At 40.7% G+C, this 27,043-nt stretch overlaps 1 protein-coding gene across 1 annotated transcript in view; it reads right to left on the bottom strand.

Moving 5' to 3' along the window:
* Positions 1-3,033: 3,033 nt before the first annotated feature.
* LOC111237508 (leucine-rich repeat transmembrane neuronal protein 4-like) overlaps positions 3,034-27,043 on the bottom strand; it is a 101,232-nt gene continuing 77,222 nt past the window's right edge. The window contains exon 3 of the mRNA XM_022766631.1: positions 3,034-3,357. Coding sequence (XP_022622352.1) covers positions 3,034-3,357 — 324 coding nt within the window. The remainder of the gene's footprint in view (positions 3,358-27,043) is intronic.

Genomic DNA, 27,043 nt, shown 5'->3' with positions numbered 1-27,043 from the left:
TGAAGTTTGCCCATGACACGTGCGTCTGGTTTTCGGGGCACACCAGACGGGAACTATCTCCTGTACTGTTTGTCTCTGGTTCAGCGCTCCTCCCTAACTGGGTGTAGTTTCCCAAAATATCAGCATGCGGACAGAAATAGAACATCATTAAACAGGTTCACCCGAGTCACCAAGAGGCAGACATGAAATTCAGGCCAAGGAGTTAGCAGGGGTGATATAGAGCAAGGCAAGACAATACATGGATAGAATTGAGAGAGCTCCCATTATAAAGACATTGGCACAGCTGCTATTACAAAGTAAACTCCACCAGCACTATTAAGCAACCATACTGAGCGAATCAACTGCTTTTTATGCAATGTCCTGTACACGAAGGGGACCGAACCCTCCTTAGTCAAGGAACCATGAAGACTTTTTAGGGTCACTTGTTGTTTTGGGGGCTGGTGTTCGGTAAAACATTTAACAAAAATAATGGCACATCAAAAAAAAAAAAGAAAGGAAACATCTTTCACAAGTTAAACTCTTGGTATAAAGAATAGCACACTTCTTCTCCCCGAGTAGACCTTAAAATGGCAGAGAGAGTTGGAACTTCTTAAACAAGAGGAGTGGATCAACAACACATCATACGGCCACCTCCTGCACGATGAGCTTTCAAACATTTCGGGAGTCAGAACAATGAGGTTTGGCGTTTTTTTTGAATTACATCGCAATAACAGGCCTCCCAATCTTCCCTTCTTTGTGTGATTCAGTAAAATGACTGGATTTTGAGAAATAACTTCAGTTAATATAATTTCTGTTTAATGGTGGAATGGCAGAATAGTGACGGGAGCAGATAGAAAAATATTTATCATCGAAACAACAGGAGCGTCGCAGTAGGAACCTCTTCACCGAGTCAACAGATTCCCACTGGAAAGTGAATAAGGCTCCTCTTCTGGTCACAAGCAGTTTGTGTTTCAGAAGAAGTGAAGTTCATACGTTTTGTTTTTTTTTTTTTCATCATTAAAGATTCACTATTTACACGATAAATAAGTTCTATTCAATTTTTGTCCTTTGATTAGTCTTATAGAATTTCTTGACATCATCTGTGAACACCTCAAAAACTGTCTCTTTTTGTTCCAAGCCAAAAAGACAAAATAACAAAACAAAACAAAACCAAAAGAAAAATCCCTATTTTTTCTTTTATCTTGAGGATACACCCACGTTTTATGTGGGGAAGTTTGGCCCCTCGCAGTTTCATCTTGTGGATCAATCAGTTGCATTGTGGGAGGACCGAGCACTGCTTTCCACAACTCCCGGGAGTATGTCCACTGACATGTAGAAAACGACCCCAGAGCACAGCTTGGATTAAGCCGGAGATGATATTTGACAGGCTATCACAGCCCGTATCTGAAGTCTTCATCAGCTCCATAAGTCAATAAGTAGAAGTGCTCGACACTGTGGCCAAAGGGTTACCGAGTGCAATAAAGTCCAGCACCGCAGGCACGCTTTCTTGGGGCTAAAAAAAAAAAAAAAAGGGAGATGTCAGGCAATATTCCCAGTGCAGTCCACAGGTTCATACGCAGGTCAAAGAGAAGTCAACGTGCTGGTTCAACATGCTCCCACTAGGCACTGTTGTTCTCTGTGGTGGAGGGGAGACAGTTGTTGGAGCACACGGCCAGAGCTTTGCCAACCCGGCAACACGGTGCTCTCCAAACTGTCCAGTGTGATGAAAGTCAAACATTGACTCAACAACGTTTCAAACGACTGTTCGGGGCAGTGAGAGTGGTTTGACCTTCAGTAAAGTGGACCTTTTTTAAGAATATGTACAATAAGTTGCATTCAGATGTACTTATTTTACCACTAAGAAAAAATTCCCCATGATTACCTCATTAAAGCATAGTGAGTCATTCAGCTGGGATATAATCATATACAAAGACCTGCCATTCTGATGTGGAAAGGTCCCATGTACTGTGTGTGTGTTTAAGACGTTTATGGAACATGCCATAATATCTCCTTTAAAATATTTCTGTTGTTTGTTGTCACGAATAACAATTCAACTGCATGTTGGGAGGACCAGGTACGATACATCACTATGATTTAAAAAAAAAAAAAAAAAAAAAAACTCTTTAAAATTTCAGTTTCACGACCTCACTTGCGTGTAATGCTTCACTTACTCAGTTAATCTGTGAAGACGAGCTCCGACCACCAGGACATTTGGTTGTAAATTGTGAACGTGAGCTGGCAGAGGCTAGTTTTAGTAGCACGGCTGGCATTTTAAGAACGCCCCTGGCTAAAGTAGCATATGTGCATTAAAAGAAAATATAAGTAAACTCTTTGGTTTGACATGCACATTGATGGAATTGAAGCGTGAAAACCCAACATCCAGAGACACAAAAGAGAGCAAAAACGAAAACAAACAGAAACTCTGTCGTTACCTGTCTTGAGAAAATGACTCATCTTTATGAGATAACGATGTTGATTTGCCTGCATTACCGACTACTGACCAGAGAACGGAATAATAATCACAGTACGAAGCCTCCTGCTCTTCACATGATGTCTATAGGTCCATCTCGTTTATGTCACTGCTGTCACTTTTTTGTGATCGAGAACTTGTGTTTATTGCACTTTTCCCTTTCACTCCTGACTCAGCGCAAGTGGGCTGCCGTTATGCCGTGAACTGGACATGGGATATGGCAAAGACCAGATTTGGAAACAAGGTAAAATTTTTTTTTTTATTTTATTTTTTTTTTTGTCATATTCTGGATTACCTCCCATGGGTGAGTCGTGATATGTTTTTATTAAGGTGCTTTGGAAAAAAAAAAAGGAAATTGAAATGATCAGCAATGATGTCTCAATCTCTACTGTATATTGGTGAGACTGTGTGTTTCAGATGGCAAAATCCCTCCAGGCAGAATCTGAAAATTTTAGTCCTCTAGTTCACGTAGTCATGTTCTGAAAACAAGGCCCCACTGAATAACCAGCTCGCCTGCCCCTTCATTTCAAAGTCATGGTGAATCAAAGGCCCTAGCCACACTTCTTACACCCAGGCGTGGCTCGCTAGCGTCCAAATTTGAGTGTGCCGGTGCGCTCGGCGGGAGGGAAAGGACCGCCGCTGGGGCCTTCAGTCGGTGGTCTGAGGGGTGGTGGGGGAGAGCGGGGCCCGGGCATAGGAGCGCCCATGCTGGCAGCAGTGGGCACGGCGGGCAGCGCCACTGTCTGTATAGTGCCCCTATCACACGGCCCCAGGTCCTCCAGGCCCTCCAGGCCCTGTGGGGGTCCCTCATAGCCCATGTTGAGCCGCAGGGGTTGATGGGCCTGGCAGTAGTCTACGATAGGCTGCTCATAGCGGTAGAAGGTCAGCGCGCCCATCTGGTGGGGGACCTGTTCACATGGACAGCGAGCAGAGAGGAAAAGACAGAAGGAGTAAAGGAGAGGAGGAGGAGGAGGAGGAGGAGGAGGAGGAGGAGGAGACGAGAGCAGGATTGTACGAGAGAGAAGGAAAGGAAAGAAGCAGAAGAGGGAACAAAAGGGGACACAGAAAAAAATGTTAGGCATGCAGATTCTCAGCAAAGTGACAAACCAAAAAAAACGGATTTTGCTGAGAAAATTGGTGATCAACGACTGAAATGATTATGCACAAGAGTTTGAAGAGTGAAGAGTTACGTCAAGAGTTTACAGAATGCTTAATGTTCATGCTGTGGAGGGCTGTTTTTTAAATCATATTTTCACCCACTGAAAAAATATGTTTAAGCCAATAACAAAAAAGAAAACACTATACATCTTCCTCACTTGAACCTTGTGTTATCAGGCCATGCAGATAGTTTTGTTTTTACGGCCTCCAGCTAAGGTCTGCTGCCTTTCACCCCAAACGATTGGAAGTGAGAGAAAAATTTAATTTGTAATGAGTATTTTTCAGTTTAAAAAAAAAAAAAAAACTATTTATGTGATCTTGGTGAACCAACTTTTTAAAAATAAATGATTAATTACTGTATATTTTTTTTTAAAACTACATCTGACAAGCCCTAGATAAACTACAGCAACAGCAGCCACAGCTGTTTTCTTTTCAAATAAATATTTTAACAATGTTTCGTTTTTGCAGTGCGTCTAATTTGTTACACAACATTTCATTGTGCCTGTGTGACACAGTTAGTCTGGCAGCTCAGTGCCGGCCCTCTGTAATCATCCTCACATGGTGACCACCTGAGCCTCCTACTATACCCAAAACCCGTTTGCTGCAAAGACCCTCCAAAATATGTGTGCTTCGAAGCATCTGCGACATCTCCTTTTTTTTTTTTTTTTTTTTCTTATACAGATGTGAGAAGCATTTCATGTAGATGTCAGTGTCCTTCCTGCCCACGACTGGCAATGCTCACTGCGACTGTCACAAAAATAAGATGTCACCCATTTGCATGTGAATGACACAAAAATCACCGCCGCAGATGACAAAAACCACAGATGCCTTTGTGTTCATCTTACGGTACAAGAGCTGGAGCAAATAGGTCTGTAGTCCGTTCAGTGCCATGTCACTTGTGTCACAGCCAGGAGCACTCGTCACATCTGGCTATGCGTCTGGTCCTGCGCTCCCTTCCCCGAACCGTAACGCAGTGCCAAACAAACAGATGAGACTCTTGTGACACTCCGTCTATCCCTAACTTTAAACACACACACTTATTCGCCTTAGAAAAAGAGGCCAATTAAGCGATTTCTAACAGGCCGTGAAAACAGCAGGGTAAGATGGCAGCTGACCTGGATTAAACACCGCAGCCTGGCAGAGCGACAGATCATCAGATCTGTACACACAAGGCAACAAGGAGCCACACAACAACAGCAGGAGCTACAGATATGACACCAGCACGGAAGACACATGAATAATACAAACCACTGACTCCTGAGGAGGCGTTGGATGCAGAGAAGTGTCACAACTGCAACTGTCTTTCATGCACAACATTGACATTTTATTTTTTAACCTTAACCTGATCCGTCAGAGGAAGATTTTAATCAGCGCTTCGTGCAAAAAAAAAAAAAATAAAAATGTTTAAAAGAGAGATCCACTTCTTCAAAAATCAGTTCATCTAATTTACAAGAAGGCATGCCTTTCTACTTTCTGTCTGTTGGTATCTAATCATGCAGACTGTTTGGGATTTAAGTGCCAAGATTTTGAGATATCAGTCTCTGAGGTTGGTGCTGTCAATCTCATGCTGTGAAGATGAACTGAATTTCATTTGGGCTCCTCCAAAGCATAAAAAAAGTAACATTTTAAAAAATCTCAAAAGCAACACATCCTACCAGAAACATGGTCTTGTTACCTTGGACAACAGACAAGTTTTCATTGAAGAAAAAGTCTCAGAGCGAACAGTTGGTGGCAGGTTGCTGAGAACCTTGGCACATCAAACCCAGAATTAGCTGCATGGTTACATACCACCATATTGTTCTTTTCGACCCCTTTTAAGTGGAAGGGAAAGGTAACAGGTGCAAACAGGAAAACAAATTATATTCTATTAGTGATCCCAAATAGACTCTAAATGACGTCCCAGGGAAGCAAAGCAGGAGAAGACAAGTCAACAAAGTGCATTTGAGAACAATTGAGTCATCGGTTACGAGCAACCCTTGTACATTTATTCAACTTATCATATAAAGTAATTCTGATAAGAAAAATTATATTTGAGGGAGCATGAGAGAATGTAGGACGGGTGTTTCTTAAAAGAGGACCGACTGTGTCAATGAAATGCAGATATATGCTGGTTGAGAAGGCGCGCCGGGGGGGTGGGGGGTGGGGGGGTAAGTGTGTGTTTATGTGTGTGTGTGTGTGTGTGTGAGACCAAGCACAGATTTCAAAGTCAAATGGAAATCGTCTACACTAACGCAGCTTGGCAGTTCAGGAATTACCCTGTACCACAGGGCTCGGATAAAGCCACTCTCAGAGCGTTAACACCAGTTCTGTTTTAGATATAAAAAAACAAACAAAAAAAAAGTGTTATTTGTAACCTCGAGCTTTACAGTAACACACTTCCATGATGCACTGCAGCATCACAATTCAGCAACCGCACAGATAAAAACCGCTACTGAGGGCGCGCTCATCCACTGGCATGACTTACATTCTCACAAAATCACCTTTAAGTCCACAAACCCATCCTCCAGAACTGCCACCTTCCTTCCTTCCCTCCTTCCTTCCCATTCCTCCTTCTTCCTCAAATAGACTCCATTAGGCGAGACTGACTCATTACATTATAGGCACTCAGTGGATTACTCCCCTCATTTAGATACTAAACCCCTCACCAACCCCGCCGCCGCCACCGCTGTAGCCGCCACACCACCCGCCACCACCTCGTCTCCCGTCACGCAGTCCTCCTCAGCTCTGCTCACAGCTCCCTGCACAGGTCCAGCGAATTAATTAACCGATATTAACTCCTTAGCGTTTCAGTGGATTCTATCAGATTGTCAGGGCATAAATCTGGCCTCGTGCAGAGGGCGTGTGAGCGTGCGTGCACATACGTGCGTGGGAAGCCTGTCTGTGATCGTATTCGATAGAAAATGGAGGCAGAAAGCAGAAAAGCAGAGAGGAGGGGCCACCATGTATAAAGAGAGATGAGCCTATATTTTTTTTAATATTCACTGCAGGTCTAGAAAGGACCGTGTGATGTTGCCCATCAGCTGGCCTGACTCGGCTTGTTGAATAAAGTCATAAACCCAAAACGCTCTGAACAAAAGGTGTTATTGATATTCACCCGCCATCCACATAGTTGCAAGGTACAGCTCGCTCATTAGGGATGCTATCAGCCTCTCTTTGTGCCTCTCAGCATTAGGAAATTATTAATTCCTTCACACTGAGTAGTCTGTCGACAGTGGAGACAGCCAAATATGTAAATGGAGAACATCTGGTCAGACGAACAAAAATACAAAATAGACACTTCAATTTACTTTCCAAATGTTCTAAAAATACGTGGTTTGGGTTGGGAATGAATGATGTGAAGTTGGGGGGCTTATCTAACAGGCCAAACACTGTGCAGAAGTTACTTCTCTTTTTTCACAAAATGAAAGCAGCACAGGGCTAATTCTCTCTGTCCATTACTAATCACTTAGATACTAATCCAGGCTTTTGTGACGCTATATCCACCAATGGATTCCTCTTCCTGCCTGATAGTTTAGTGCTTAGAGTAAGTTACTAAAACTTTTGGGCCGCTGTATGAAAATGAACTACACATCTAAACTTCAATATTTCACACATAATCATTATTTATTAATTGATCATTTAATTTCTACTGTTGAAGTGTTGATATCCATGATATATTTGTGGTTTGAAGGACCAAAAACCATCTCAGTGTAGTTTTACATCTCCCCTCTCAGTCTTCTCTCCGGAGCTCCAGCAACAACAGGTCGGTGCTCCAATCAGAAGAGAGGTTCTGAGAGCGGTGACTGTTTTGTGTGTGACATCACAAAGTTACAGAAGCCCTGACAGCTCGTTTTAAGGCTCAGTTTCTGAATATAGGCTGTTTGCATTTCTCTGTGGACTGAGCGCTTTCTTACTTTGGCAGTATTAATATAGAACCTAGACCCGCTTTACAATCAAAAAAGAACATGTAAATCTTACTTTATTCTATATGGGACCTTTAACAAAATGATGATAATGACGTTAAAATGTTACTTTGGAGGGGAGAATCTGGTCATGATGATAAGTGGCAGAGCAAAGCATCTCACCACAACTATGAAATTCATATTGTATCATCCTGGTTTTTGGCATCTTCACACTACTTCCATTTTCGCCCTGGTTAGAGCAACCTGAGATCATAAAGCAGGAAGCTCCTGGCAGTTTCAAAGTCTAGTGTGAAGACGCTCCCTCCAGTCAGACATAAGGATACAAAGAGGCAGGCTCTCTCGCTTGCTAAATCTGTAGCTTTCGGGGTTTGTCGAGCACTGAGCACATCATTTACATATCTAGCTGAATGGCAGCCAAATGACGTTTTATTAGTAGATGTAACGTAGTATTTACCGGTGCTTGACAAATTGACTCATTTGCCACCAATTGGCGTGTTTTGCAGGGAACAACACAGTGTCTTCATTTTGCTACATCTAACCATTACTGAAGCACAGCCATGTCTACGCTGGACACAGAGACGGTCCTGGTCCCAGATTGCGGCCGATCAGTGGTATGAGCTGCGCCAACCGCAAGGTGGAGCACAGAGTACAGTAAAGAGGCAAAAGTGTAACATAGGGTCACGTCGCTATGCGCCAGGTAGCAGCAAAGCACCAGGACATTTGAAAGTCAAAACAAGGAGCCCGGCAGTTATGAATTATGTATTTCAGTTTAAGATAGAAGAAGAGCACCAGCAATTATCCTCCTTCTGAGAAGAAGACATGTAAGAACCAGGCGATCAAGAAGGGAGCAGGGTGCATTAAACCTGTTCCATTCTTTTGGTCTTTCGCTGAAAGAATTTGGGGTTTTATGAGGGACAGTTGTCATCGCATTAAAGGCTTGTTGGAAGGTGACAACAAAACAAATTGAAACTGAGCTTTGAACACATCATCTGAGCTGCAAGGGGGCACAATGGCCAAAGTGGCGCTGTACCTCAACGTTTTGGGCATCTCTGCAGGATTAACATGTCTCACACACACACACACACACACACACACACAAAGCAATCCTGTTGCTGTCATGTGTATCATGTGCGTGAGGGCCTTAGTTGCTGCAGCTGCACCCTATGTGCTGCAGCTCCTACCTGTCAGAGTGCATTTGCATTAAGGAAAAAAAAACACTCTCTCAACTCCACACGCTGCACCGCTGGATGGATTTGTTTGCTTCTTTGGATCTCTGCCATCCCTACTGGCATGTGCTTCCACTGACAATGACTGGCATCCTGCCTCTTCCTGGATGTTTATCCCCGTATGCCTGAACACACTGTAGTTTGACCTTAGGCCCCAGCGCTATGACCCAAGCTTCACAAGGAGATTAAGCTGGCCAGACCAGTGTCATCTATTAAATCTTTTCATAAACTAGCTTTTATGGGACTTTGGCTGCTTTTGTGTTTATGATTTTTTTTTTTGTTTGTTATTTTTGGGGCATTTTTATGCCTTTATTTGACTGGGAAAGTGGAGAGAGACAGGAAACACAGAGGGGAGAGTGGAAGACTGACATGCAGGTAAGGCTGGACCCAAATGCAGCCAACACAGGCGGAATGAGGTGCAAAAAATGTTTATTAACTGAAGAACTTATAAAACGGATGAACCAACAGAACAGGAAACCAAAGCACGAGGGCACACAAGGAACAACAACCGGAGACACAGGGGATACCACAGCCGACAGAACAGGCAACATGAACAGACCGAGGACAAACCAGACACGAACAGACAAAGGAGGAGCACAGAGACTATATAGACACAAGGTAGGCAAGGGTGATTGAACACAGGTGAAACACATTAGGGCAGGGCACACAATCACCACACAGACAAACAGGACCAAGACAGGGAGTAAAAACATTAAGACACACAAGGAAACCAACTACAAAATGAAACAGGAAGTGACAAACAAACTAACAAAAAGTGTCTGCCATGGCAAACAATGACAGTAGAAGGTCTGGCCAGCTGGGAGTTGAACCCGGCTCATTATTCACATATGGTGCGCGCCGCTAACTACTCTGCCATCAGGTCGCTCCGTTTATGGTTATTTTTGCATGTTTGATTATCACTTGTGTGACATTCTGTATATATATATATATATGTATCTCTATAGTGACACAAATCTGTGTACCATTGTGCATAAACAGTCTCTCTGCCTAATTACCAGAGACTATAAAATCCTATTTAGAGAACTGCAAAACATCTATCTGTGCATTCTCAGTTTCTACATTACTTTCTTGCAACAGCTCTAATTTGTTCGAGGAGTCATGAGTAACTCTTAAAAAAAAAAAAGAAAAAAAAGGAAAAAAAAAAAAAAAAAGCCCCAAATACCATAAATTAATTTTTACAGTATTCCAGTGGCCCTTAGAAGTTGTGTTTCTTTTTGCATTCATGCTTTCATGAGCAGCTAAGGAGGCAGTAACAGTGCCACAGGCAGACAATGCTAATGCCTCCCTGGGCTTTAGGAGCATTACAGTTCAGAAGTCTGCCGCTTTCCCAGCCAAACACTTTGATCCTCTCAAGTCACCGTATTGTGGCACACAGAAGCATAACAAAGTGAAGAGGAGGTGCAACAGACTCCCACTAAAAAATGTTGCTTAGGCTTTACTTTTCTTATTTCATTAATGTTCAGGTTTGTTTTATATTTGTAAACCCATGAATTATGTTGGGAATTGGTTAGTTATTGTTAGTCATAGTCTGTGGATATCACAAAGTAAAACATACGTATATATTTATATGTTTCTTTCTTCATACATTTTAATAGTCTCATTGTTATTGGCTGATATTCTTGCGTAACATTGTTTCCGGCATGTACAGTAGGATGTCTAACACTGCATTACTAAATATAAACCAATTTGTGGGATCACTATTCATTTTGGGCGAATTATTGAAACAAGCCATGACCGAGTTACTAGAAATAACTGTTTAATTACACTTTTCTTTGTCTAGACCTCATCCCTCTAGTACTCTATGTAGAAGTCTAGAGATGTATTACCATAATTCATTTTGGCCCATCTATATTTAAAGCAGACTGTAATACATATTTGATGTAAAGCTTCAGTGTTTATGCTGCTGAAATTGTTTCAGTATAGCCACATCCCACTACACTGTTGTTGTTGTACACAGTATTAACTGCCACAGAGAATAAATCTCAGCTCTGGGTCTTGTGTTGCTCATACTTTTGCCACCCACTTACGACATCATTCCCTTTGCCATCATTAGCTCGTTTTCACTTTTTCTGGCATATTTCTTAATGAAAGATCAAGTAAAAATTGTGTTTACAAAACGAATGAGAGTTAAACATTTCCCTTGTAATAACTGATCAGAAAAAAAGTATAGGCTATTGCATATTGTTGTTAAAGGTCCCATATTGTATAAAGTGAGATTTCCATGTCTTTCTTTTGTTTGTTTATAAAGTAGCTCTATGTTCTTTATTAATACTGTGAAAGTATCAAAGCGCTCAGTCCACAGAGAAAACTGAACCTTAAAATGAGCCGTCAGGACTGCTGTAACTTTGTGATGTTAACAGCCTGGCCCGCCTGGACCCACCATCCAAACTTGCAGGATTTGGTTTCTCTGACTGTTAACCTGAAATCTATATGCCCATGTCTATCTATATTTTTATTTGATCACTCAGAAAGCAGTGAGCCAATCAGAAGAGAGGCTCAGAGCCTCCTCTTTTATGATTGGCTCAGTGACCTGTTGTTGCTAGAGCTCCAGAGAAAGGAGATGTAAAACTACATTAGGCTGTTTTTTGGTTCTTAAAACCACAAATATATCTGCTCATGGATCAACACTTCAAATAAAACAAATAAAACACCAGACAAGTATAGAATATGGGACCTTCAAGATATTGATAATTGGAATAATGTCAGTGGAGTAGTATTGTTAGTTGTGTAGTAGTAGTAGTAGTAGTACTAATACTAGTAGAGGTAGTAGCAGTGGCAGCAGCACTTGGTGGTGGAAATTGTGGTAGTAGTAGCAGAAGTAATAGAAGAAGTCAGTCCTTTTGCAAATAGGATAAACATGAATATAGTCAGCGCAGCTAACAGACACAAACTGAACTGACAACAGAAAATTGAAAAAGAGGGACTCAACAACACAACATTGTTAAGTACATGTGTCAGCAGGCCAGTCAGCAAAATCTCATCAGTAAAGTGAAAAAGCTACCAAGCAGTCTAAACAGCTACAGCTTCCAACAGTGTTAATGGCATATAAATATGTGAGGTGTGGTAATATATACATGTACATAATGTATATATTCATTATAAGGACCGCATGGGGCCATGTATACGTAGACATCTCTCGCTTGTCAGTATTTTCTGTTTTGAACCATGTGAACGTGTGAAATCATAAACCTGCGAATTATCACTAAACACTAAAAACCCTCATTAATTGAAATAACTACACCAAGTGTCCCCCGCAAACTGTGACTCTGCGCGTACATGCACCCGCAAAAACCATGTATGTGTGTGTGTGTGTGGGTGTTCACATGTGTGTCTGCATGTGTGTGTGTATGTGTGCGCGACTGTGAGTCCCCATGTGGGTGAGTGTTGCCTTTCAAATGTGTGCTGCTCTAAGCGTGCGAGGATAGTCAGCACAGATGTTGCTAGGCGGGCATCAATGACACGGAGCCCACCAGTCAGGTTTTCAGCAGAGCGGTGTGCATGGACATGTCTGAGGGGGTGTGAAGCTAAACACCATCAGTTTGTTTTCAGACAGCACATCCCGAGAGGAAGCCTTCCCAGCTGCATGGGTAAGTGAGTGTGTGTCTTGTTGTGTGGCAGTGTAATAGACTTAGGTGTGCACGTGTAGCAGTGCGCATCTGTCTATGTGTTAACATCTGTGGTAATTAACATAATCGAAGGCTGCGTGGAAGAATTTTGACGCTGGGAAAATCATCATTTCGTCACAACAACAACGTCCTCTTTTAAAAATAGTTTTTGAATACAAATGCAGGGTAAAACCAAAAAAAGCATTTTTGCGAAATTGATCTCTTTTCACTTTCTGTTATGTTTTTGGTGACTTCCCCTGCACTGGATTTTATCTACCTACATTTCAAATGTGGTTTGAGGAGACCAGCTTCCCCCACCCATCACATAGAAACACCTTAAACATTATTAGCTTGCGGCTTGTAGCAGCAGAGGGACATGATGGGTCAGAGTTGTCTGTTTGAACGTAAATGTAAACGGCAGAAACCTTAACCCTTTTACATTTTCCAAAAGTGCAGCAGCTTCAATTTAAGTGGGTGAAGATGATTCATTCATCCTCCTCTTCCTCCACTCGCTGTTACAACAACACAAACAGTCCTGTAGTATTGAATAGAGAAAATAGGCTGTGGTTCTCCGGAGGCTCTGTGTGAACACTGAATAACGCCTACTTCAAGCGATCAAGTCAAATCCCTGAAGACTTTTGATCATATCTGTCCCGAAATTACACCCGTCCCTCATATTCCATTTCCCCCGGAAATGTGTCCCATTACGGAAGCTAAAGATGCTATAACTGTCATTTCACTGTCTCTTTAAGGCCAGAATCCATTGACTGGGATTAAAGAGGCCTCTCAGGACTGTACTAGTCATAGAATCATAAAGGGTCAGTTAACTTCAGAGGCAGAATGTACAACCTTGACATTCCCGCGTAGAGCTGTGTGTGAAAATGAGTCCACATGTCCACATTTTAAACTAATTGATTCTCTAAACAAGCCGTTAGCCTCCCACTAATTCCTTAATGACTGGAGGCCCCCTTTATGTGCAGTGACTCTTGATTACAGGTCTCTGACACACACACATGCACACGCGCACACACAGACGGACACACAAACAAAAACATACAGAACACCACTCAGAAGGCTGTTTTTAAAGGTAGGAAAAGTGTGAGAGAAAAGACAGAGAAGGAGAGAGCAGGATGGAGGCCCCCCTTCACGCACCGGTGAGTGCCCACCGTTGGCTCATCACAACCTCCTCCCACTCTACGGTACGTACAGTAAAGGAGCTTCTGCAGACCACAGCAAATGGGCCGTGAAATGTTACTCAATGCTCAACACGTTCCTCAGCCCGGTTTGCTTTCTCACACACACACGAACACACACACACACATACACACACACACCCGCAGCACGATGCACAATCACCACAACTAATGAAGGATAGGGCAAAGAGTCGGTGGAACAATGGAAATGAGACAGAAAGCTTGCAGTGTACAGTATGGTCACTGCAAATTAAGGCTGCAACTAATGATGATTATCATTGTTAATTTTTTTTTTTTTTCTGATTATTCGTTCACGCTACTTCAGCGGATCCCAACCTTTTCCAACTCATGGCCGACTTGAAAATGTCATAAATGTTGACGGCCCACATCCAACCCCATAGCAGTGCGGAGGCCAATTAATGCATTCTCTCAGCACTTTTTATGTTAATGATAATGATGGAGCTTTTGCCATGGTTGTAATCTTTTAGCGTCACACTGAAAAAGTAAAACAAGTATTTGATGTTGGTCGGCAGCGACAACATAAAAGTTCCTATCTAGTTTCGTTTCCGTTAACCAACCAATCAACTAAATGAGGAATCCACTAATTGTTTTAGCCTTGTACGTATAATTTCTGGTTATTTTTATACAATATATATATATATTTTTTTTTACTATTCAGCAACTGCCAAGAGCATAGCTGATAAAAAATGTTGATACAATCATCAGAATTATTACCGTCCACTCACAGCTCTCAGTTTCCGCTATCCCACTCCAAAAAGGTTTCCCCTTGGGTTTTACCTCTCAGGGCTACATGCAGGTTGCTATTCCTTTCAAGTGGATGTTGATTCAGCCTAAATGGAATACCTGCAAACACTCATAAGGGATATGAAATACTTAATCTTCTTCATCTAATAGTGTAACTGCAACATTATCTGTCCAATAGCATCAGATCGCTATCAGAAGAGATTAAATATGATAATAACTAAATAATTATTTGTTTTGTTTTTTTGTTGTTGTTGTTTTTTTTTGCATCCCCCAAGTATTATATTACACACTAAATCCAAATGCAATCCCATCGTCAACATTAAATCGACATGGTGTAATTTAACTTAACCCAACGGCAGGTTCGTTACGCAGCTAAAACCATCTGCGGGCTTTTATTTTTATATTTCATGCAAATGCAGAAAGCCGGGGCACGCTGATGGTGTTTTTCAGTTCCTTAACAAACAAATTTCAATTGCATCCAGCTCCGCTTACACGGTAAATCTCCTGCACCCATTGCCGAGTACCCAAGTGCATATTAAGAAGGTGGAATGACGGGCTGTGTCAAAGGAGAACAATTTGTAGTTTCATTTCTGCTGTCCCATAATGAATTCAAAGTTCCCAAATCTCTTGGCCGACGGTGTCTTGCATTATGTGCTGCCTCCCATCGTGGCGGCACTGGCAGTGTGTCTGAGTAATGAGCATGACCCAACATAAACGCTGTGTGGCCAACTTGGCTCTACACTGGGAGCGTCAGTCGCACTTTAATCAGGGATATTGGGGAGGAGTGTGCCTGGGAAGGCAGGCCGAGGCTTTTAAAGACCTGACTAATAAGACATGTCAAAGGGAGCTGGGCAGCAGCCAGAACTGATATGCAGACCTTGTCCCTATCTACTTCCCATCCTCCCTCACCATGCGCCGCCTCAACAGCATTTGGACACAGATGGCCTTTTAACAAAGCTGGATATTCACTGATGCAAACAAACAACGCGAGGCATCTCAAAGCAGCATGTGGCCTTCATGGCTAATCATTTTCTCCTTTCTCTGTTGGCTCTCCTCATATTTTTCACCCTTGTCTGACTGTTTTAAAAGTTGGATTAAGGTCAGAAACTTTTTCTTCTTTTTTTTTTTCTTTTCTTCTTTTTTTACCCTTAACTTTTTTTAAAAGAGTTCGTCACAGTTTCTGCTCTCTTATATCGGCACGTTCTGTTTCTGAATGGGGTGAAATGTGTGAAATAGCAGCTTGTTTTAATTATTTCTTGGCAAAACACTCCTCGGTCTCTGGACACTTCCATTAATGCAAAGTCATATAACAGTGAGGCACTACTGTCTCCACTACTGAAGCTATACAACAGTCTAAGATATATTATACTTGTAAAATGACTGGCAGGCTTCTGATCAGACCATAGATGCTATATACTGATTGTACCAGTGTATCATTTATATGGAAAATGGAAATGTGGAGTCTGCTGGGTAGCATCACAGTTGCTGGCTGGTACAGTAACAAGTTTGAAGTCGAATTTATAAATCTAATGCCATAAAACACAGAAAAGCATCTTCCTGGTGGTCCACATTTTCCAAAACTTGAATGTAAGCCAGTTTAAGAGCTCGTACTATTATTTCAAAAAACATATATTGAAAATGCAATAGTAATTAATAAAAGTTTTATATGTTATGACGTTCTTACCAATTTCTTTAACTTGACTCTGTGCACGGATATGTCTGAAAATTTCTTTTGAGGCAGAATCACAGCCACTAATTTGAATTAAAGCGATAACAACAACTTATTTGGCAGTAATTATGATAGATTGTGGAGTGTTGAATTAATGAGGAGGCGTATGTTTTCATCTGAAAAGGTAATTAGCCATAGGGCTTAAGTAATCGCAGGAAAATCCAGGTCGCTACAGGCAGTCCCTGAGGGGACAGTTTTGCATACGCTCACGGCAGAGCAAATCCCTCGAGAGAGAACCTTTTCACTGATAAACCTTGACCCGACAGTTCCTTTGAGGCAAGTTTGAATTTCAGTAAGAGGCAGCGCAAACGGAACTAAACACTGAGAAATGTCGGCTTCGGGGAATTCAGAGACTCTGTGGCAAATAACCTCCTTGATCATTTTACCATTGTTTGGCAAGAAGTGCAGCCCTGTGCCTTTTTCACCCTTCTTCATTCACTTTAATCTAAGAAATACAATTCTCCCAGCCAAGACTACCAATTCATCTGGGTCCCTGTGTTTCTATCTGTTTTCAATCTACCGCTTTATATGATCACCATAATGTTATTAGAGTAGAATCACATGCTCTTCATTGTGTCTCACCAATCATTTACCAACTTGCATTGCACCTTCGCTTTTTTCGTCCCCTTCAGTCTTGATCTTGATCAACTTGACCTGCAGTTGTCAGTCTTACTTTGTAGGGTTGCTCCCTTGTAGTTTTTTTGGTCTAGCACCTTGTAGCATTAAAACCTTGAAGTTGCTGGTTCGTATCGACCCTGTAATTCCGCTCCTGCTACTTCTGCCCCCTCTTCATGTGAGGACTGCTCAACAAGTCCTCCAAGCTGAACAACCATATAGGTCTTTTTTTTTTTTTTTTTCCAACCCTCTGATACGACCCACAGCAGTGTCTCTGGAAACAGGCAGGCGTACCGCACCTCGGTAGTCATGGGTATAGTAATAAACACACGGACGTAGGTAAGTGGTGAGGGCACCGTACCTACCTTCGTCACCATGGTTACTATAATGGTTATGGCTTGGTTAGGTTTAGGAAAATATTTATGGTTTATACTATGTTACTGCACTTTTCCCTTTGCTCCTGACATAATTACTACGGCAGCGAGATGTCGCCTAACAACAAAACGTAACTATGGGTCATAACAACCTGCTGCACATAACGACCTGTGGAATCGTTCACAGTCTTGACCTGCTGCATGTCTGTCTGTCCTGGGGAACGGTCATGCTAAGGTTTCATTTGAAGAAACTTAAATGCCCGGACAGGACTTTACTTGACTTACGTACAGACCTGTTGCACCATGACACACTACAGGCTAACTGAAGTTACGGACGACCAAGGACTTGGCTAAGGTTTAATGAGATTAAAAACCATTAAGTTTCCTTTGTTAGTTTCCTGTGTTGCTCTGATCGTAATGCACACTGAAAACATGTTGCTGTAAGCAGAAACAAGCAAACGCTGAATGACAGGACTGATGGCACCAGAGCAAACCTTGTGAGATGCCTGTTTAGCAAATGGTAATTAAAACCGCCTTAATCTTCAAATCCCTGATAAATATTTCATCAGGTGGCTCTTGGTGATTGCTGTTGTAATGGAGTAACAATATTCAAATCGCCCTCAGTAAAATTATCGCAACAGCCCCTGTCCCCATCCTCCCCCCTCACGAAGCCACTCTCCTTCTCCCTCCCACATACGCACATTCACAAACACAGATGGTATTATCCAAACCTGCATACACATACATCTAATGTGTACACACACACACACACACACAAACACACACACACACAATGGCACTTTACTGGCCCTTGTTACAAAAGCAAACAATTACACTTATTTTTAGCGTCTTTTGTAGCAATATCTAAAGTTGTGCGAATGAATAATTGAATACAATAGATGTATTTTCTACAATATCAAATGACTTCAAAAATACATGTTTATATTTATTTGAATGACTTTAGTTACAATTGTAAAAAAAAAAAAAAAAAAGGACACACACCGGGTTTATGTGAAAATGTTCATTGTTTGCATGTCACTCAATGCATTGTGGGACAAGGAAGTGCCTACTCCTAACAACAAGTGTGAATGGAAAAAAAAGGATAAATGTCACACCAATGTACAATATAAAATAAGGGTCAATGGAAAAGAAAGAAAAAATATAAACCTCTTCTCCTCTGTTCATCCATCAGATGTCAGAGTTTGAGCGAACGCCCTCTTAGAGCCCATCACTTTTTTAGCATTACAGTTACACTTACAAACCATAAAATGACCTGAGGAGTTTTAACCAGAGCAGAGTGGGTCAGGTGGGATCCAAACCTGACAAACCCCCAGTATGGTGCACTTTGACCAACAGTCTGTCCAGGCCCACAGTTGGTATGTTTCCATGCACTGTCAGGCTGCCTGCCCCTGTCTCCCACACCTCTGAGTTGTTCTCTTAGTTTTTTTTTTTTTTTTTTCCTTTCCCTCATCTGTACCTGCCTCTGTCATCTGGTCCTTTCTCTCACTCAGTCCAGGGTGTACATGATGATGATCACATTGTTGAAGCTTTGCACACACTGATTTTTACAAAGGGAAACATTAAAAACAATCCAAATTAGTATTTTCTTCCAAACTTTAGCCTCTATCTACTCTGTGCTTTGATTTGCTTGTTAGAAATGAAAACGTAACTTAATTCTAAAATTGTTTTAGGATTTTAGAATCAAGTGGTTCCTTGTTCCTTCGTTGTTTTTTTTATTCATTTTCTGATTGCTAAAAAAAATAAATGAACATAATGCATCACAAGAGACTCAGAGCTGCTGATGGCCGATGCTTTGCAGTGTTAGTGTTCTGTTAATGCGAAAATCAAACTCTTTACGGTGTAATCCTTCCAGCGACGAGCACTGACTTTGGAAAAGACTAAAGTCTGACACTCTCTCATATCTAAAGACAATGTGTCATTAAGAGGTTTTAGTCATATACTATACGGTTTTCTAAAGAATGGGGCTCTTGCAAGGTCACTATTTGCAAGACTGGATGGACTCCTTTGTAATTATTTCCCATCATGGCCCAGGTGGAAATTAACTTTTATTCCAGACTTTTTTTTTCTCTTTGAAAATCTAAATTATCTTTATTATTATTATTATAATTATCATTATCATATAAAGTTAGTAACTCAGCTTTGTAATTGTCATGATCTGCCCCTAAAATGAATGTGTTTGGATTTTGTATTTATGATTTCCTGTTTTATTTTGAAAGTATTTTCCTTGCCTGCCTCAAGTATTCAGTGCTGGCCTCACATTTTCTCGCCTCCATGCTCACCATCATGTCTGTTTGCTGCTTCCTGTTTGGTGCCGGAAAAAGCTTTATTGCATGTCACTGTTTGCATGAGCCAAGACTTAAAAACATGTTTGATCTTATTGGAACATCGAGACGAACAAAAAGATTGACTTGGGACCCCTTACACCAAACAATCTAGATGACGGGAGCGCACCAAAAGAAGGTTAGAAGCTGGTCTTAATCCACGTCTCATTATTATTTTCACTACATCCTAAATCACTATGTTTGGCCTCAAGAAAAGGTGTTACTTTACTATCGGAGGTGCAGTTCACCTCAAACCTCCAACACAAATAATAAAAAGCAACACATTTTCTCACACTTTTAAGATTCGAGTTGACAGTATTGTAGCTATGGAGGTAAATCGCTGTCAGGATATAATTCTCTCAGCTCAAAGACATGTCGGGACAAAAACCTGACAGGCCCTGTCCTCCAGCTGACTAGCTGACTAATGAGCTGGCAGACTGCAGACACAACAAACATCGCATATAACAGCGATTCAAAAGAACACGCTTTGGTGGATGTAATGTCTTCAAGTATCTCATTGTGCTTAAAAACAATGTTGAGCTGTAGCTTGTAGGCATTTTTTTTTTTTTTTTTTTTTTTACCACGATGGTCCGAGCCAAGTCAAGTGTCAGCCCAAACTTAGCACTCCAGAGTCCATCTGGCTGATAGTGGCAGTCTGCTTGCCAGTGCACAAACTGACTGATTTTTGCTGTCTTTGCAAATTTGAGTCAAACTGAACAGATAGCAGCCTTTTCTCTTTGAGATTACAAAAATAGCCTCATATACTGTATATGCATAATATTGTGCCTTGTCTTCTCGGGTGCATGCTCTGGCTTTTTCGTTTCCTCTTCTGACCTCGACTCAGAACATTTTCCATCACTCAAAATTACAGTCAGTGATTGGCAGAACCCACGGCTAAACACGCCGACAAACGTACGCACAAAAGCGTACACAGGTAAGCTGAGTTTGTATCCTGTCATGTACTTAAACAGAATTTAAAGCTGATAGATGTAAAATAACTGGCCCCTTCTGCCCCAACTACTAAATCAAACATCCCATCACGTCCTTGTGCAGTGCATATCTGTGGGTGGTGAGAGGTGACAGAAATCTGGAAATATGTATTAAAGACCTTAGGGATTCCTTTTGTCCTTGGTATAGTAACTTTTCTTCCTGCAATAGCATCACAGACGAATTCTTACGTTCATGGATATTAGAGGAATACAGAAATTCATTAATACTGTCTCACGGACATGATCACACTGTAGTAGAATACTAATAACTGGCTTCATATCCTACTGAAACCCTGTCAGACTTTTAATGGAGTGTATTTGGACGTCGTTGTCAGAGCAGTTGGTTATCTCTTCCAATGAAAATAAATAAATAATAATAAATTCTTCCAGTGTTTTTCCTTTTCATGTTGTTGCAGCACAACAGGCTGATTCAAGGGTAATTTGGTTTTAGTTTCATGCCCGTTCTTGTTTTTACCCTAGTTTCAATTCTAGTACAAGTTAACACAATGAAAATTCTTTGTTTGACTTAACAACTTGTATAATTTATAATAACTTTTTTTTGCTCAGTCTTTGCTCCCTCTTTTTTTTTTTTTTTTTTTTTTACAGGTTTATGGACTAGTCTCTACATGTCCACAGAATGCCTGACTAAATTAGACTCCTCTACTAAATGCTATGTAAATGCAAATGTGAGTTACACTGTTTCCTTAAAAAAAAAATCCAAAACGAAATAATTAATTCATTGATCCCATGGTCGTTGCTCCAACAGGCATTGAAAATAAAACAATATCAATATATCAAGTAAACGTGTCATTGGGGAAACAATGCCACTCTAAACTAAAAACTGACTATTGAATTTTGGAACAAAATGCTTAAATCATGATTTTGATAATGATATCAAATAAAACTTTGTTCTTATGAACATGAATGATATATTTAGCTTTTTTTTATATTCCCTGTGATTATTTTACTTTTGGTCATTTACATATTTTGCTTTATTTATTTATGTGACAGATTCATCAATTAGTATAAGAAAAAGGAAGGACAATATGAGTAACAAAATCCATTTCATCTAGCTTTTTTTTGGTGATTCTACAAAATCAACTGATTTTTTTGATCAATTGTTCCAATAATATGGTTCTTATATGTTTGGAATACAGATCAATATCAGTCTTGAGTTTCTGGCACTACAGTTCCCATCATGCATCACGGATAATCATGCTCCAGTACGCACTAGAAGTTTCTGCAATCACGATCAAGATCTAAAATAATAATAAGGAATGTCTTTTTTTTTTTTGTATGATTTTTTTAAGCGAAATTATGGGTGTTCTGTCCTCATCAGTCAGACACATGTAGCCTGTGTATGATCTTTCCATGAACAGGTGTATTTTTTTCACACAACATACGTCAACCTGGCGCTAAGACTTAACATCACACTGTATCTCGCAGAGGTCGCCTGCCACCCTGGATTACACACTGATATGAATTGAATGAAAACTGAAGTGAAACACAAATAAACAGTAAGAAGTCCTAAAGGTCCAGTCAGTGAAATGAAACTTCCAGAGAGACAAATCTGCTACAAAAAAAAAAAAAATAGCATCAACTGGGCAGAATGTGTCATATTTATGCCTACGGGTAGACATGTCTCTGCATGTGGATCATCTTTTTATCAAATGGCAGATACTGGCTGTATTTGATGTGCAGCGCACCGATGTACATGACATGCAGCGAGTCTTATCACATCTAAAAGCCTCAAAATGCAACACATTGTGCTAAACCGAGAACAAAAAAAAAAAAAAAAAAAGAGGAAACAAAAGACCGAGGAAACTTGCTTCAGCCTCACTGATGTGTAACATAGAGGCAGTCCTTCACTTCCTGTGTGTTAGTGTAGACATGAAAGCCGCCTGATGGCTCTTGCCTTTTTACTGCATTTCTCCCAGGGTAATTGCAGTTTCTTCCTTACTTTTAAAGCCCTGTCAGTCTGCCTGCGCTAAATGACAGCCTAGTGGTAACCGAATTACAGGGAAGAGAGGGAGCCAAGAACTACCTTCCTTTGACTTGCTTGCTAAGTGGTCTTATTGTATGGTCATGTCCTGGGCATTGAGACGGACGTTTCCATGGCAACTTCTCTGGAAACGCATGGAAAAGTTTTTGTTTTGTTTTTGTTTTTTCTTCCCAAAATGTCTTATGCAAAGTCAACTCAATTATTAATACTCGTTATTATCCCCTTACCTGTGAAACTCAGTGCCACACATTTCGTACACATAGAACATCAACAACCACTTACTACTTCTTTTCTACAAATTAACTTTAATGGCAGTGAAGCTGGAAAAAGCATGTTCTCGCAAAAGAAAAAAAAAAAAAAAAGAATGACAAAGGCAATATGTTCACATTGAGTGTCTTAGAAAAATATGCAAAACTGTTAAGAGGGTTTTCACTGCCATCTTACTGTGATGATTTGTCTCATTTGTGGCTGTGAAATGCTGTTTGAAATCACAGAATGTGACACCCCAGAGTAGCAGTCATTATTACACTGTTTATGCATCGCAAGTCGTGTAAATGTTCATATTTCTCTGTGGCGTGCCTCTACAGTTAGGGTTTTCTGAATTTAATATGAGACATCAGGTCTTCATATTAGCAGAAAGATTTGGCTTTGTGTTTTTGCTAAGAGAGGCAGTTCAGGCTGTTAAATCAAAGGGGCCTTAAAAGAAATTCCATAGCCGTGTGATTATGGTAAGACAACATTCCTGTGAACATCACAGTATATGCATTCGCTGTCATTAAAATGGAAAAAGTATTCAGCTCTCTGTTGGTTTTTGTGCACAGTGTGTCCCCTAGTGTGTCACACTATGCTGAAAATCCCCCACTGTCATGTGATAAAATATCAAGAATTCCACCAAGACAAATAATTTCTTCCAATCAGTGACTGCAGGAACCCAACTGATGAATTAACTGTCTACAAAACAATTTCCAAAAATCAAATAAGTATAATGATTGAGTAAATCAATCAAATGCTACTGTCGGTTTTTACACAGTATTATTATTTCTTTATTTTACCAGGATGTCCTATTGAGATAGAAAAAAATAAATCTCTTTCACAAGAGACACTTGGCCAAGATCGAAGCTATACAAACTCACCGCATTTTGAAATACAGCATAAAATATAAAATACCACATATACGACATGACAGCGCTTTGAACTCGATGGCCTCTCAAGAAAAAACAAGTACATGTCTCACTCTATTCAATCTCTTTCACATTCTTTATAATGCCATTAATATTTTCCATGGATGTACATGTATCTTAATTTTGGATCTTTCTGCAGATTATTCCTTGTTCAAGGTGCATAAAGAAAATGTTTTCCCCAGATCTTGCGGTCCATTGTTTAGCGATTGGTCGATGGTATCCAGCCCACCGATTCACACTGAATCAAGGCTCCGTAACACAGAGGAGGCTGCATGCATATACAATATATCCCCATAATCAATCACTGGCAGAGAGGTAGCTTCCACAAGTTTTTTTTGTCGGCATTAAAAGTGAAACAATTTCTAAAATACATAAAAGCCTATTTTCACCTCAAGCTTCCTCACTGGATTAGCAATATGTGCGTTAAAACTTTATTTTTGATCTATCCATATACCCGAGCGTCTGTATGAGGGCACCCTTTCAATTGATTGTTATCACTGTGGGCAGAAAAGTATCTCCATCATATCAGCAGTGGACCACATGTATAGACGGTATAGAACCTAATACATTGACAGTCTAACTCACCAGATGTTTGACTCTAGATAATTCAACCATTGGTTCCAGCAGGTTTTAGCGGCCACTGCATTTTGCACTCCCCCCCCTTACAATCTGCAACGACGACAATACTAACAGCACTGCTAGCAGCAGAATACGAGCACGTTTATGATGGGAAAACTGCAACCGACCATTTGATCAAGCACTCAAGGCCTCCGCTGTTCAATCAACTGTTATCTTAATTACAGCAGAAGGGATGTTTTGCAGGCCTACATGCTACAACAGCTCCTTCTGACACTGCTGGAGTCACAGGGATGTGATTGGTTAGACCTCCCTTATTTTTCTTAGTTAAAAAGTGGGTTCCTCGAGATTATTATTCACTCCTGGTATAACTAAACCGAAGTGGTGATAATGGACTGGCTAAGCAAGACTAACTGTAATTATAATGAGCTTTATTTAAATAAAGTGCCTTTAAAAACCAAGTTACAAAGTGCTTTACAGAGACAGATAAAGATGAAAACATTTACAGACTGGGAGTGAATACAAAACACCCATAACCACTAAAATAGGGAAATACATCACAATTACAACAAAGAGTAAAACCAAGACTCTAAATAAAAGACTAATCCAGATCTGATGAAAACAGGAACAATAAAAGACATGAAACTACAAAAACTACAAATGTCATCCTGCCGGTGCTGCCATTTGAAAAGTCAGGGGATCACCAAAGGTCTCTGTGGTTCATCCTCTGTGTACCATGAATGTTCTTACAAACTTCCATGGCAAACCGCTAAATAGCTGTTGAGATATTTCAGTCTGTACCAAAGCGGTACAACAACTGATAGACCATAGAGACATGCCGCCAGCATGGGTGAAAACAATGACAACATTGATTCAGTGAGGAAGAAGGAAGACGTACTGGACTAATTTGTGACAATGACAAAGCAATTCCTTACAGTTACAGGGATCATCACATATTATCACAGCCGACTGGTGTATTCCTTAATTTGTGAGGACATAAAGCTGAGATAAGTGAGCTGTAAAGATGTCTCTCTCAACCCTGCAATGCATCAATGCTTCCTTAATGAAATGTGAATGCACCAACTGGCACATACTGCGGATGGTATATTTCAATATCATGTTAAAGGTCTACTAATAACAGAGATCTGCATGTTTGTAACGTTTCATTTTTGTGCTGCACTTCTGGCCATGCAATAACCCCCGCACATTAAAATTCAGGAGTGGTGGGAGGCTTTCCCGCCACTGATTGGCACACAACAGATGATCTTACTCGCTATCTTGTTCATGTCTCTCTGTGTCAAAGTTCATTTTTTAATCACGGGGTCTCGCGCTGTAAAGGTTATGCAGGGTTAATTTCCGCTAAGGAAGACTGAAGTTAGAAGTGTAACAGCAATGAAGACGTTTATCCTTTTTTTTTCTTTTTTTTTTTCGTTTTCTTGACACACTGATGAATAACTTAAATATGCTGATTCCATTTTTCCAGGCTTCCTTGTTCAATGAAATATATATAATTAGACCACACAACAAAGATATCTGTTGCTGAACATCGCAGTATAACTTTTTCCAGGTGGTTATACTGACAAAAACCCCAAAAAACAGACACACAGAGTCACTGCACTCTTATTATTCTGCCGCGTTTTGTTCCCACTCTTTTAAAGACAGCTACCATGACATATCACTGAGCTTTGATGTGTCTTTGTGAAATCCTGAACTGCATTTAAGTGTCACACTGTCATGCCACCGATTGGTCCCTGATGCTCTAACATGTCAGCAGTCACATTCACCCACCCTCCACATTTTTACTTCCCCGTCATTTCCATAGCCTATATTTACACGAGGCACTTTGAGAGCAAGACGTCTGCTTTACTGTTATGCAGCACCTTAAAAGAATGGGGTTTTTTTTTTATTAATCTTTTTTATTATGCAGCACATATTTCACACGACTAAGAGAAATCAAATTGTATTAGGAAACCAGGAAAATTGCAGATAAGACAAGTTTGCCAAAAGCAACATAATTTGAATTCAAATATCCTTTCATAATTTTCTCCATTTTGGTTGTGTTCCACTTAGACGGTGGCAAAAAGAAGCTCTTTCCAGCTGCATATAAACATAGGTCATACCATCTGTGGATTAATGGGAGCCTCACTGTTCTGTATATACGCTGAAATATCACAATATTTACTAAAAAGCAGTCCTGAAAACCCCTTCCAGTATCAGAACCGTAACCATGTTTTGAGATGCAGGAAGTCTGAATTGCTTTTATGCCTCAATTAGAGAGTAAAGGCAGAATATAAAAATGAGGAAAACCACATTTGTGTGGGAGGAAGAGATTGATAGGAGGAGTAACACCTATAAATGTGAATGGAGATTGTGATGGAGAAGACATGATAAAGATGAATTGGAGAAGGTAAAAAAAAAAAAGAAAAGAAAAAAAAGCAAGAGGCAGACAGACAAAGGAGAGAGAACGAGAGGACACATGAGAATACAGTCATGCGCCTACTGAGCCGTAGCGCTCATGGCTGGGCTGTGGCACTCATTATTGATGTAGTAGAAAATTTGCGCCGACAGGAAACGAAGCTGCCAGCTGTCCCCCCCCATTATGATATTATCTCAGAAGGATGGCCGACAGCGGCAGTGTAGCCTATCACCCGAGCCGCCCCCCTGGCATGTCCAGAGGAGAGCTGGGTCCCACAGTGGACACGGACACTTAGACACACACACATACACATACACACACACACACACACATAGATAGACACAGACTACAAACAATACACTTGGAATTACAACAAATTGCTCCGTAATGCACGATGTGACATTGAGCCGAGTGTAATTCTGTTATTAAAATGGTGAGCTGAAGAAAGCAGAACTGGACATGCGGCACACAGCAAATTTGCTACGTCTAATGTGCTTAGT

Source organism: Seriola dumerili, unplaced genomic scaffold, assembly GCF_002260705.1.
Source record: "Seriola dumerili isolate Sdu_G_001 unplaced genomic scaffold, Sdu_1.0 BDQW01000877.1, whole genome shotgun sequence".
NCBI lineage: Eukaryota > Metazoa > Chordata > Actinopteri > Carangiformes > Carangidae > Seriola > Seriola dumerili.
Note: the sequence above shows the minus strand (reverse complement) of the source record. Positions and strands in the feature narration are given on the sequence as shown.